The sequence below is a fragment of the Ictidomys tridecemlineatus genome, chromosome 6, assembly GCF_052094955.1.
Source record: "Ictidomys tridecemlineatus isolate mIctTri1 chromosome 6, mIctTri1.hap1, whole genome shotgun sequence".
In the NCBI taxonomy this organism is placed as follows: Eukaryota; Metazoa; Chordata; class Mammalia; order Rodentia; family Sciuridae; genus Ictidomys; species Ictidomys tridecemlineatus.
In genome coordinates this window covers 63,173,007-63,185,881 of record NC_135482.1, presented here as the reverse complement: position 1 = coordinate 63,185,881, position 12,875 = coordinate 63,173,007, and the positions used below count along the sequence as shown (strand labels likewise).

The 12,875-nt window shown below is 41.4% G+C and overlaps 1 protein-coding gene across 10 annotated transcripts in view; it reads left to right on the top strand.

The window, feature by feature from the left end:
• Scn8a (sodium voltage-gated channel alpha subunit 8) overlaps positions 1–12,875 on the top strand; it is a 177,238-nt gene that overhangs the window by 143,199 nt on the left and 21,164 nt on the right. For 7 of the 10 annotated variants that reach the window (XM_078014665.1, XM_078014672.1, XM_078014667.1 and 4 more), the window contains 4 exons: positions 82–199; positions 649–803; positions 3,652–3,825; positions 9,351–9,473. In XM_078014665.1, coding sequence (XP_077870791.1) covers positions 82–199; positions 649–803; positions 3,652–3,825; positions 9,351–9,473 — 570 coding nt within the window. The remainder of the gene's footprint in view (positions 1–81; positions 200–648; positions 804–3,651; positions 3,826–9,350; positions 9,474–12,875) is intronic. The other 3 variants (XM_078014670.1, XM_078014669.1, XM_078014671.1) reach the window with 1 other exon arrangement.

Genomic DNA, 12,875 nt, shown 5'->3' with positions numbered 1-12,875 from the left:
CCTCCTAGCAGAGTAGTCATCCATGTCCAGTGGATGTGTTTCTGCAGAGTTGCTTCACCTCTCTTTTCCTTGCATATCTAGAAACTGGATGATACTAGCTCCTCAGAAGGAAGCACCATTGATATCAAGCCAGAAGTAGAAGAAGTCCCTGTGGAACAGCCTGAGGAATACTTGGATCCAGATGCCTGCTTCACCGAAGGTACAAGGGGCAAGGAGAGAAGTGAGCATGTGCACGGCTCATGGATGTGTCTGTGCCAGGTGGGGGGTGTTTGGTGGCTATCTTCAAGAACTTTGTTCCCAACCCCCAATTTTGAAGAAAGATGTACCGTTTCCCCTACTCAGTTCTGACATGTAAGTTTCTCTTCTCCAGCTTCTCTTTTGTCTTTCTGCTTTGGGCATCAGCCCAAACTCAGCCATGAAAACGTCCTCTCCTGTTGTGGCTGTGCCTGTCTCCTGACTCCAGAAGGCCTTGCCCCGTTAACCTTTATAGTACAGCCTCAGCCCTGCCACTGGCTCCATTCTTGAATCAGATATACTGATTTAGCCACTGTCCTTCCTGCTTTGTGGTGGGGCCTGGGAGATGGAGGAGAGGGCGGGTCTGAGTAGGACGAGTTTCCACAGTCTGACTTCCTCTCACACTGGTTCCAGGTTGTGTCCAGCGGTTCAAGTGCTGCCAGGTCAACATTGAGGAAGGGCTAGGCAAGTCTTGGTGGATCCTGCGGAAAACCTGCTTCCTCATCGTGGAGCACAATTGGTTTGAGACCTTCATCATCTTCATGATTCTGCTCAGCAGTGGTGCCCTGGTGAGGTCCAGGGGAAAATATGATGAGGCTCTGGCTGGGGAAGGGTAAAGAGAAACCAGTGGGAGGAGGCTGGATGGGGCCCAAGCCTGGTGATTTTAAAGTACAGATGAGCTGTGGCCCTGAGAATAATCATCTGTTAAAGTACTTCAGGCTGGTGTTTTGAGCTTTGGGCATTAAAATCCACACTTACCCACATCCTGATCTTCTGATGCCTAAGACCACCTTTTCGTCAGGATGAGCACACAAATTACCGCGTGTCCTCAGTACCCCCTTCACCCCAGCCTAAGCAGCTTCCTCAGATGAACTTCCCTCTCTCACCTAACACCCCAAATTTCTCATTCTATACGTTTCAGTAGCTCAAGATGAGGGAGGTGGTGTTCCTCCTCCCTCTCCCTTCACATCCTACTGGTTTTGGAGAACCCACATTAGCAAACATTTAGAGAGTCAGATCTCTGGTGCAGAGGTTATTTATATTCATGTTGCCCTAGGTGCTCATCATTCGTTAGTGAGGTGTACAGGGTGCTGAATACACAGTACCTCCCCTGTGATGACTAATGGTCTTGGCATTTGCTCTCATTTTTAGCCTGATTATCACTGAGACAACTGGACAGGGTCTGGTATGAGGGAGTCATCTGTGACTGAGGAGATTGAGGACAGAGGGACTAAAGGCAGCACACATTTTCTTCCTTTCATTAAAGGAAAGGTGAAGAGTATAGAATTTTGAGATGTTTTTAAAGAAAGTGGATACATTCATGTAAGTAAGAAATCAAGCTACATCTAAAAGCAAAAATAATAATAACAAAAAGGGAGAAAACTCAAATTTGGTGTTAAAGACAGTAACTCAAGAAGTTTCACTGGCTTAGAAGGTAAAAGACCAGGAGAAGCTGACAGAGGCGTAGTGTATAGTAATAAAGAGCCCAAGGACAAAGGGGATGACTTTCTGACTAGGATGTGAGGAGTGGGGAGGATTATGCAGGCAGGCATCAGGACTACAGCAAGAGGCCCAGAAGATGGGATGAGAACCATGGTCTGAGTGAGGGGCAGCCAGACTGTCTCACCTGCCCCAGATCACTTTTTGCATTACTGAGCATTCGTGCCATGCTTCCTGGCACAGTGACAGCAGCATGGTCTCTGCCCCCTGAGGAGCAGAAGGATCAGACTAGGGCGAGTGACTAGAGAAGGGTATTTGATCATTGTCAACATCATTATTCTTTAAATCTAGTAAGTAAACAAAAACACAAAAAAACAGAACACCCCATCCCTTGCTGCTTTTCTTCCCTGACTCCATAAAAAGAATAAAGCAGCAGGAGAGCAAAAGTTTTGAACTTTCTTTACTGATCACCTTTGACAATTTTTATTTGTCATGGATGAGCAAACAGTGGATACCTTAACTCAGGACAGGAAGACCTTGTGCCATAATAGGCATGAGACTTAAGAATAGTGAAGGGACTGAAGCTACTAGAGCAAAGTTGTAGTGCGATCTCAGAGATAGGGGATCCTTAGAATGAATTTCTGACATAGAAGCTGCTGCTTTTTTAATTGATCAGAGAGTATTTATTGTACTAAGTCCATGAGAAGGATTGTGGATCCCATGACTTCTGTGTCTACTGACCACTGATGAAACTGGAGCACCTGTTGTTCACATGCCTCCATTTTGGAAGATGAGGTTGCAGACAGTCGGACTCCAGGTTTCCTTCTGAAACAGTTCAGAGAAGGCACCTCTCAGGGGACTTTTTTCTACTTCCACAGTTTTTTTTTTTTTCCCCATGTTATATAAGTGTCCCTTCTCTTAACATCACCCTGCACTCTGCAAATGGGAATGCTCATACCTTCATATCAAAGAATTATCTCATTCATGGATATCAGAGAAGAAAGCCATACTACAATTTTCTACCCCTAAGTATCTCCCACCCCTATGGCCCTCCACCCATATCTGTGGTATCAAGGGACTTGAAACAAAATATATTGTCATATGTGTAATATTGGTGAAGATATAGAGAAATTGGAACATTCATATACTGCTGGTAGGAATATGAAATGGTGTAACCACTTTGGAAAACAGTTGGACAGTTCCTCAAAAAATTAAGCATAGAATTAACAGCAGTTCTGTTCCGGGCATATGAAAAATAAAAGCATATGTTCACATAAAAACTTACATACAAGCATTCATAGCAGCATTATTCATAATAACCAAAAAAAATGAAACAACACAAATCTTCATCAACTGATGAAGGTTAAACAAAATGTGACATAACCACATCTTGGAATATTATTATACCACAAAAAGGAGTGAAGTACTGATACACATGACAACATGGAAGAACTTTGAAAGCTTTATGTTTAGTTAAGAAATAAGTCATGAAGGACCACATGATATATGATCCCATTTATATGAAATGTCCAGAATAGGTAAATCTATAGAAAGTAGGTTAGTGGTTGCCTAGGATCAGGGGAGTAGGAAGAGACTGCGGGGTGATAACTAAAGGGTATGGGAGTTCGTTTGAGTTAATGATCTAAAATTATGATGGATGCATAATTCCAAATGTACTAAGAGCCGTTGAATTTCTACATTTAAATGGCTGGATTATATGGTATATGAAGTATTCTTCAATAACGCTGATAAAAAAAAATAAAATAAAACCCTGGGTTGGGGATGTAGCTCAGTGGTAAAGCACATGCCTAGCATGAGCAAGGCCCTGGATTCAATACTCAACACTGCAAAGATATATAAATAAAACATGTAGCAGGGAAGTAAAGTGGAAGAGGCAGGAAGCTGATGAAAGGCCAGCTTCCCAAGAGCCTGTTTACCTTTCAGCACTGTAGTAGGCAACTGTTGCCTCTCTTTCAGGCCTTTGAGGACATCTATATTGAGCAGAGGAAGACCATCCGAACCATCCTGGAATACGCTGACAAAGTCTTCACCTACATCTTCATCCTGGAGATGTTGCTCAAGTGGACAGCCTATGGCTTCGTGAAGTTCTTCACCAATGCCTGGTGCTGGCTGGACTTCCTCATCGTGGCTGTACGTGTCCTGCTTTCTGTTGCCCAACCCTTCTAGCAGGAAAACAAAGGGGTATCTCCCTTTAGTGGCTGAAGCTGCCTGGGGCTAGGTATAGATCAACCTATGGGTGTAGGCTCCAGTGAAGTTCCTTTCAGTGCTCAAATCTTAACTGTAGGAATGGGAACTCTGAAGTCTGCATTTGCTCCAGGGACACACCAGCCAACTCTTTACTGTTGGCCTTGGCTTAATTTATATTCAGAGATTAGGAGTGAAAATGGAATCGTTGGTCTCAAAGTTTTTGTTTTTAGCCTGGGAACTGGAAGATTCTTGCTCCCCACCAGCAGGATGACCTCTTTTGCCAGGAGAAAGGGGTGAGGGGTTGAAGTGGGACTGTTGGGGTGAAGTAATAGTAGGGTCTGTGCAACTCTCCTGGCCATTCCCATACTTACCTGAGCAAATCAGTTTATCAGGGAGGGTTCTTGCATTGCCATTTCTACAGTGATCACCAAGTGAGAAATCCTTTTTCCTTCCAGGTTCCAAGACCTCTCCAAGACTTGATGGCTGTGACTACTTGTATTATTTTTCAGGTTAGAAGCTGCATCATCTGTAACTATTTCTCACCCTACAAGAATTTGCTTCTTGTTGGCTTTACTAAAAATAGTGATTGTTTTCTTGTTTTGTATAATAACTAAAGCTTTTTTTTTCCCTAGACAAATCAGCATTTAAAGAAAGAGTACATGGGAATTGCTGGACCAGGGCCCATGGAGAATTCACATCCTACCAGGGGCTGAGAAGGAACACAAAAATGGGGTGGTTGGGTCTAGGTTGGTATGTTTAGAAGAGAAGGTTCATTGATAATGGTGAACCATCCATAGAGTACTTCTGGAATGTAGGATACGGTGATATGGAAATCTCTCTCTACAGGAGCCCAGCACTCTTCACCAGTAATGATTTCTGTTCCATAAATGCATTCCTTTCCTAACAGTTTGAATTCCTGTGGTTAATAACGTCTTTAGGAGCTATCACTGTGTCTCCATTTTCTTCCATTTCAAAAAGCCAGCCTTTGGTAAGATTTCAGAATGAGATGAGGAGGCCACCCTGTCCTCTTAAGATAAACCAAAAAGATAATTGCCACAGTCCTTGGCAATAAGAGATCTCTGCACTCCCTTAAGCAACCATCAATGCCATCTGTGAGGGACCTCTCCTTCTTTCAGACAGAAAGCTGCAGTGCTGAGACTTAGGCAGAGTGTAGAATAAGGCCTAGAGACCTGAAATCAGACTGGACCAGCTCTCTTTCTAGAGGAAGGGAAGTTCCATTTCACAGTCACTCCTCTGGACTGCCCAGAGTCAGGTAAGGCACCTATGGGAGCTCATCTTTTGGACCTTGTGAGGACTCAGACATACGCATCTGCTACCATACTCCAGCTACCCTAGGGATGCTGTAATTTGAAACAAAGCCTCCCACTATGACCTTTCCCTCCACCGTCTACTCCACTCTCTTCCTCTTTCTCTGGAGTGATCTACCCCAGGATTTTGGTATGTTGGTCAGATATTTCACATGCCTCTAGTACCCAAGTAGCCTACTAAATACATAACAATCCTACACATCACCTTTTTTTAAACAAATATATTTATTATATACTATGTAGAAAGGGATTTAAAAATAATAATAATACAGGCATATGGCCAGTTGATAGCAACCCATCAGTTCCTCTAGCTTTTGGGTGTTGCTGTATTATTATATTGCTTTGGGGCCTAACACTGGTTCCAGAGAATGTTTCTGTACTGGTTTCTACCATGCTGTGTAGAATTGTCCCAGAGCCATAGGGAGTCACAGGGAGACAGGCAGGCATGGTCTAAACCTCTGGGGAGCTTATGTTATCTATTAGGCAACTCTGATCTGATTATAAGTATATGGTAACCCAGCATTTTGGGAATGGATCTCTCCTAGAAACCTCCCTTTTATTGAGTTCTTTCCTCTAACAGAACAGTTTATTTATTCTTCACTTATCAAATGCTTATTGAGCACCTACAATATGCAAAGCCTCTTGCCTTCCAGGTGCTGTGGGGAATATAGCGAGAGTTAGGCATTGGAACTTCTCCATAAAGGTCTGAAAAGACAATATTCATACACAAAGAACCACCAGCTTGAAGCCTAGCATGCTAAGTGAAAATACCCCAGTCTATCACATTGGTTGTACAGTTTGTCATCAATGAGTTGTGGATGGACAATATAGCTTGGACTGGCATCAGAGCTTTTGCTGGGTAAAATATATGGTTCCCTTTGTATTTTAGAACAACCAGCAAGTATAAATTGTAGAACCTAATTTACCACCATCTCTGAGAGACTCTTCCTCCTAGTTGATCATCTGGTGACTTGATACCTGCATCTGTCATTCATTTCCACATTTGTATCCCTGATGGATGTTCATTTTTCCTTGTTGCTTCATCAAGCTGCTGATTTTTTTTTTTTAGATACCTGTGGATAACCCAAACAACTTCTAAGATAAATTCTTTTTATTAATAAGTCATTTAAGTTCCAAACAGGGTCATTTTGTTTTGATCAGGTCATTTACTGCCACAGGTATTGTGTCCTGTGAAAGAATGTTAGCATCTTTTCTCTAGGGAAATTTTCTCCATCATTTGCAGCAGTTAGCCAACATATCCATTCTAAGGATGGGAGCTTTCAGAGACCATGCTTCTCATCCAGAGCTCACTACTGGAAACATTTTCTGTTTGAATGTATTTACTTATTTTGAAAATGTCACCTAGTGTGTTTTTTTCCATGCCTGCAGCCATAGATACCCTGGATTTTGATTCCTCAGTTCCTTTTTTCTCTTTAGGTTTGATTCGTTCTTTAAATTGCACTTTAAGTAATGTTCTGATTATCTCCAGTGAAGGTTTAACATGGAGACTCAGAGGATTATGTGAGCCCTCAGCTGCTAAGGAATAACCCAGAAAAGACCCTTATTGATTCTGTCTTGGGAGATCTTCCCTCAATCAATTAGCTGAGCAGTTTATCTCTCAGCAGCATTTTCGAGCCAGTGCTGAATTGGCCTCTGTACCTTCTTCACCCCTCTCCCCACTGTAGACCTGATCATTAACAGATAAGTCACCCACCCTGAAGAGGTGGGGTCCTCTTGTATTGTGTGGGGCCAGTAGCCAGTCAAAGCTTCGTTTTTTACAATCTTTACCTGACAGAGTTCACAGGATGAAGCTGACCTAGGGGACTTTTGAACTCAGATAATGAGTTGAAATGGGATAGCTTACCTTCAGATTTTATAGCTTCAATAAGAGTCTGTCGATTTTAGATTATTTAGGGTTAAGAGTTGGCCGAACTTGAGAAAAGTTACCTCAATATAAATTTTCATTGATAATTATAGATGGAGTAGAAATGACTGGTCAGTGCTGCTATGTTCCAGATACGGCTTTTGAAGCCCTTATTTTAGGCAAGGATTAGCCCTTGATCATCTTACTCTCAAAGAATGTGGATAGCCAAAAAGGGCAATGTTTAGTTCCAGGTTTACTTTGGATATTGCCTGGGACTCCAGAGAAGTCACCTAAGCTGATGAATTATGAATACATGTATAAATCAAAAGTGCATGGCCCATTTTAAAATTGAAACCTTTAAGCCTTCTCATCCCTGATCCTTGAGAAGTCATTGACCTTTCACTTCTACCCCATGCCCATCCTGATACTTAATTATAAATTTCCTCATTTCTAAAAGTGTATGCATGTGTACACAGTTCAGAGATATGGAATCAATGAACTAAAGCCCTAAAAGCAGCAAATGAAACTAAATTGTAGGGTTTTTTCTTTTCTAATTTAAAATATCATCAATTAAACTAAGTAATATGAGGTGGAAATATCTTAACCTACCCCAGAATCTGTGGTACAATATAAGCACAATGCTACTCTAAAAAACCCTATGCCCAACTAGGTGCGTGACGCACGCCCATAATTCTAGCAGCTCAGGAAGCTGAGGCAAGAGGATTATGAGTTCAGAGCTAGCCTTGGCAACTTAGCAAGGCCCTAAGCAATTCATTGAGACCCTGTCTCTAAATAAAAATATATAGGGCTGGGGATGTGGCTCAGTGGAAAGGTACCCCTGAGTTCAATCCCTGTTATCAAAAAAAAAAAGAGAAAAAAAACCCTATACCCAGACACTGTAGGATTTGACCAGCTAAAGGTATGTTCAGATCTGATGCCCCCTAGGATCAGGCCCAAGCAGCCTGAGGTGTGTTTAGTAGCCAGTGTTAAGATGTCATTATGTAACTCCCCTAGAGCTCTGTTAGAACAAGGTAAGTTTGCCTCTAGAAGAGCAAGAAAGCATTTCACCCAAGTGTAGACCTGGAGACCTGCAGACTACTTTCTCTAGTATGTCAATAGATTAGCTCTGGATTATTCTGACACTGGTGATCCTATTGGAATATTGTCATGCAACCTGTCTGCTTCAGATGGATCTTCCACAATGTGTTTTTGGAAGAAAGGACACTGGCCCAAGGGTCAGCAGTATGGGCATCTCATCCTGGCTCCAGAATTGCCACTGACAGTAGGCAGGTTTTTGTGTATGATGGTAAAAGTTTCTTCATCTGTATAAAATGGAAAGTTTGAATTTTTTCTCCCAAGAATTTTGCCAGCTACTATTTTAATGGTGAAAGTTATAGAAAATTGTTCTGAAAGTGACAAACTTGAGGCCAATTCATTTGGGGGATGTTCTGGAGGAAAGAATGGAAATTATAAGAAAATGTATAGATTTAGTTATTGAGACCTACCTAAGTTCTTATGGCCATGAAGGAGTCATAGTTATGCTTATAAATTGGAAGGATTCTTTATTAAAAGTGAGAAAGAAAATCACTTGAATGGTCATGGGGTCAAAATTCTGTCAAGGAGTTTCCTTATTTGGTTCTTTTTTGGGAACTGCAAAGTCACCTGCGGTACTTATGGAATATATTTCCTCTGTTGATGTAGTGGCTTATCAAATTCTTAAACAAATGGTTTCTTGTCAACCAGGAGTAAGAGAGCTTGTCCCTGTTGGAAATCCCATGGTGAATGAGCAGAGGAGGGGGCGGCTTGTGTGGAGTATGTGTATTTATCTGTATTCTTTTCCATAGGTACCATTAAATTTGTCTGGCTTAATTTAATGGGAACTTCTGGGACCTGCAGAGACTGTAAAGGGCGAGGGTAAGGTTCTTGTCATCTCTTCAGGCTCCTCTCCTTCCAATGGAACTTCCTCATTCTCTCCCTCTCCCTTCAGCCTCTTCCCTTTCCAACTTGTGTGTATGTTTTACCGCCTTCTCTCAATTTATTCTTCCCTTTGTGTTTTTTCTTCTGCCTCTCTCAACCACCTTTCCTTCCAGGTCGTTTGAGTCAAGTTGAAATAGGCAGCTGGTGTTACCCACTTGCTCCACCTGGGGGGCCCAATCTGTGTAATTCAGTGCTAGGGGCTTTATTCTAACACTCTGGAACCTCTGTTTTCTTTTTTCTTTTTTTTTTTCTTTTTGTTTCCTTTTTTGTTTTTGTTTTTCTCTTCTGTTTCCGTGTAGGTCTCTTTAGTCAGCCTTATAGCTAATGCCCTGGGCTACTCGGAACTAGGTGCCATAAAGTCCCTTAGGACCCTAAGAGCTTTGAGACCCTTAAGAGCCTTATCACGATTTGAAGGGATGAGGGTAAGATACTAAGAGCAGCTGATCCTTCTGCATGCCAATGGAAACTGTTTAAGCATGCTAGAACTGATCACATGGTGGAAAGATCATTCAAACACGGATTCTGTGATGCAGCTGCCGATTTGATCCTCCACTCTTTATCCCCCGCACCAGCCCCGTGCGCAGGGGAGTTGCATTAAGCTGCCTCATCACATTAATATTGGCCCCACTCCCAACAACATGCCATCGCAGAACATGTTAACATTGGCTATTCTCATTTGGCCTGGCTTAACTGTAGCACTTGGGGCGGCTTTCTGGGCTGTTGATTTAATAGGGAGAATCACCAGGTGCAAAGAAGGGGAATTATAACCCACAGACCCACTGAAAAGCATAGGTTGCAGGCAGGAAGAGTGCTGTGTAGGGGCATTAGCCAGGTGGGGACTGTGGCCTTGGAGTCACTGAGAAAACAGCAGAGAGGGGGTTTGAAGACACATGGCAGGCTTGGAATTGGGGATGGAGCAGAATTTGGCATGGCCCTGGGAGAAGAAATGCTTTTCTTTCTATTCTGATTCCTCTTTTTGCACCTTGTTGTTCTCAGCCCAGTCCCATAAGGACTGGCAGCCACTGTCTGATAGCAAAGCTTTCCTCCTCACCCCCACCCCTCTGCCCATGCTATATGGTCCACTATCCTAATACTGTCAAAACAACAAACAGGGATGATGCTAGAGGACTGAATACCAATTAGTTCTCCTGAAATTTCTCAAGTCCTCCTATTCCTACTTTGGCGATACTCCACCCAAATATATACAGTACAGGGGCTGTCACCTTGCCAACTCAGAATAAGGCTCCCTCTTCTGGTGCCTTTTTCTTTTATGGTTTTGATAATTGTGCGTGTGTGCACATGTGTGCACACACTCACACTAAAAAGTCAATTTCCTAAAATCAAGTGGACAGCTGGTTTTGGTGATCATAGTTGTAACAAGAGAGGTCTGTTATACTTAACGAGACCAAGAAAACTCATTTCAATTCAGAAGTTGAATACATGCAGGAGAGCAAACCAGAGGATCAGTTCTTAAGTGTGCAAATATCAGAATGTAGGAATAAAACTGAACTGTTGCAATAGTTCACATGAAGCAAGACTGATTGGAGAAACTAGATACCAGGACAGTGCTGCTCCATTTATTCCTCATCTGTGATCTCTGGCTGCTATTCCATGAAGCCACTCACAGTTGCACAGGAAGGTGAAAATTTCACTGGGACATGGGAATTTTATCTTACTATTTTAGTGTATTCAGACAAATGCTTTTTGCAATAAACTGGTGTTTCTTCTGTAGCACAGTCACAGTTTGGTTTACTAAACGTGAGCTTTTTCTGTAGTCCTAAAAACCATCTGCAGGAAGGGCAGTTCCAACAGCAGCATAAATTTATTTTTATTATTAAAGAAAAAGTTGGGGATGCTAAGTGTCCCACAGAGAAGAGAGCTTCAGAATGTGTGCAATGAGGACATTATTAGGATCAGACTAAATGTAGAGAGAGAGACAAGACTCGGTGATTTTAATAGTCATGGTTGAAAATAGAATTAAAATGCTCATCCCTATTTCCTGGCTTTCCCATGTTTTTCATAAGGAATAAATTTTTAAATAAATTATAATAGTGTTGTTATAGAGTTAATAATTCACTTTAGTGATTGAAAAATTGTGGACAAGATGCAACTAAATAAATGCCTTTAGAGATGATGCTTATTCAACATTGTGCCTGAGCTCAGTAGCCTGTAATGCCCCCACAGTCTCAGCAGTGATCCTGGATCTCCTAAAAGGGATCCTAAAGCCTCTACTCCTTGCCCCAAAACGCCCAACCAACACTTGTTACTAACTTTCTCCATCTGGTTGCTCACTGCTGTCCCTGTGGCAGAAAGTAGTCCCCACTGAGCGCCAGTTTGCTTATGAGGAAATGAGTTAAATAACCTGATGCAGGAGCCCTTTTAGTAGCCTCACCTTTTCCCTTTAGTTCCTCTTTTCCCCACCTTCCCTGAACTCTCAGTTTTCATTCCCTGGGAAACTTATCAACTTTCAAAAAGCTTAGAAATGGATCCAGATCATTCAGAATGGATAATCAAAACAGTAGAAACTTTTAATGAAAATCGTCTACCTCAAGCTTTTTTCAAATAAGATAATATGGGCAAAAACAAGTTTGAACCCAAAGCTGCAATTTAAAACAGTAACATTCAGTGAGGGAAACTTTGGTGTAGAGGTGCCACCTTATTGGGTTGTTGCCAGTCAGTCAACATTACTGACCAGGGCTGGTTGGGCAGGTAGAGAGAGGTCAGGATCTATTCCTGCCCTGCAGTTTCCCAGCCCTTCTGTGGAAGAGTAACCGCAGAAGAGATTGCATTTGACCCAGCTTAAGTTTCCCAGTGACAAATAGAACTAAGTATATATGTTTCACATAAATTTTGTTTTTCTACAGAGGAATGTGTTTTTCATTCTTTAGCTTGGGTTCTTCTGTATGCCAACACTTGCAAGATTACCATTAGAAAATCTTCAGTAAGAAACCTTCATGAACTGAATACCATCCGTGCAGATGGGCTCAACTGTCACTGTGCTGCTCCAATTATAGACTCAGACCTTCACTTGAGAGGGAGCATATGACCCCGGCCTGTCCTGGGATACTCGTTCAGTCTCCTCTCTCCTTCCTCAAACCAAAGATCAGAAAAATTGAAACACTCCTGCTGTTGGCAAAGGAATACTTAATGTAGTTCTTTGCTTTTCTCTCCTCCATAGTAATCTTTATTTAAAGATATTGCTGTGCTATTAAATTTTTGAAAGTATACAATAGTAATGCTATGAAACATGCATGCATTTTTTGTTGATTGTCAGTACATAGTTGTCCATTAAAGCCATGTTCCCTCTGCCAGATATTAAAAGCTATTTGATGGATTTTATAGTGTTTAATTAACAAAAATGTCCTAGGCATTATAGAAAAGATAAAAATACTGTAAGAATTAGTATCCATTGGAATTTTCTCCCTTTTTTTTTTTAATTCTTGAGACTGTAGTCAGTGATTTTTTAACAACATGTCAAGAAATCTTAGGTAAGATTTATGTCCAACACTAAGTACAAATTTCCTTTGAAAAAAACTTTATAGATTGCTAGAACCTAACTTTGAGTAATATTTCTATACTGTATCTAGTTTTTAACAAAAATGGGTTTCATTATCATGAAGGACAATGTCAAATAACTAGAGAGTAGCAAGAGCAAAAGAAATCCAATTATTAAGTGAGTATCAGTGAAAATTTGAATTGTCTTTTATAATATATCTTTAGTGTAAAAGTTTAAAATAATAAGCCTGGTTTCTTCCCTTTAGTTACTGAGAATAATGGCATAATGACATTTCTATATGGGGCACAGTTAAATAATTTCTGTGTAA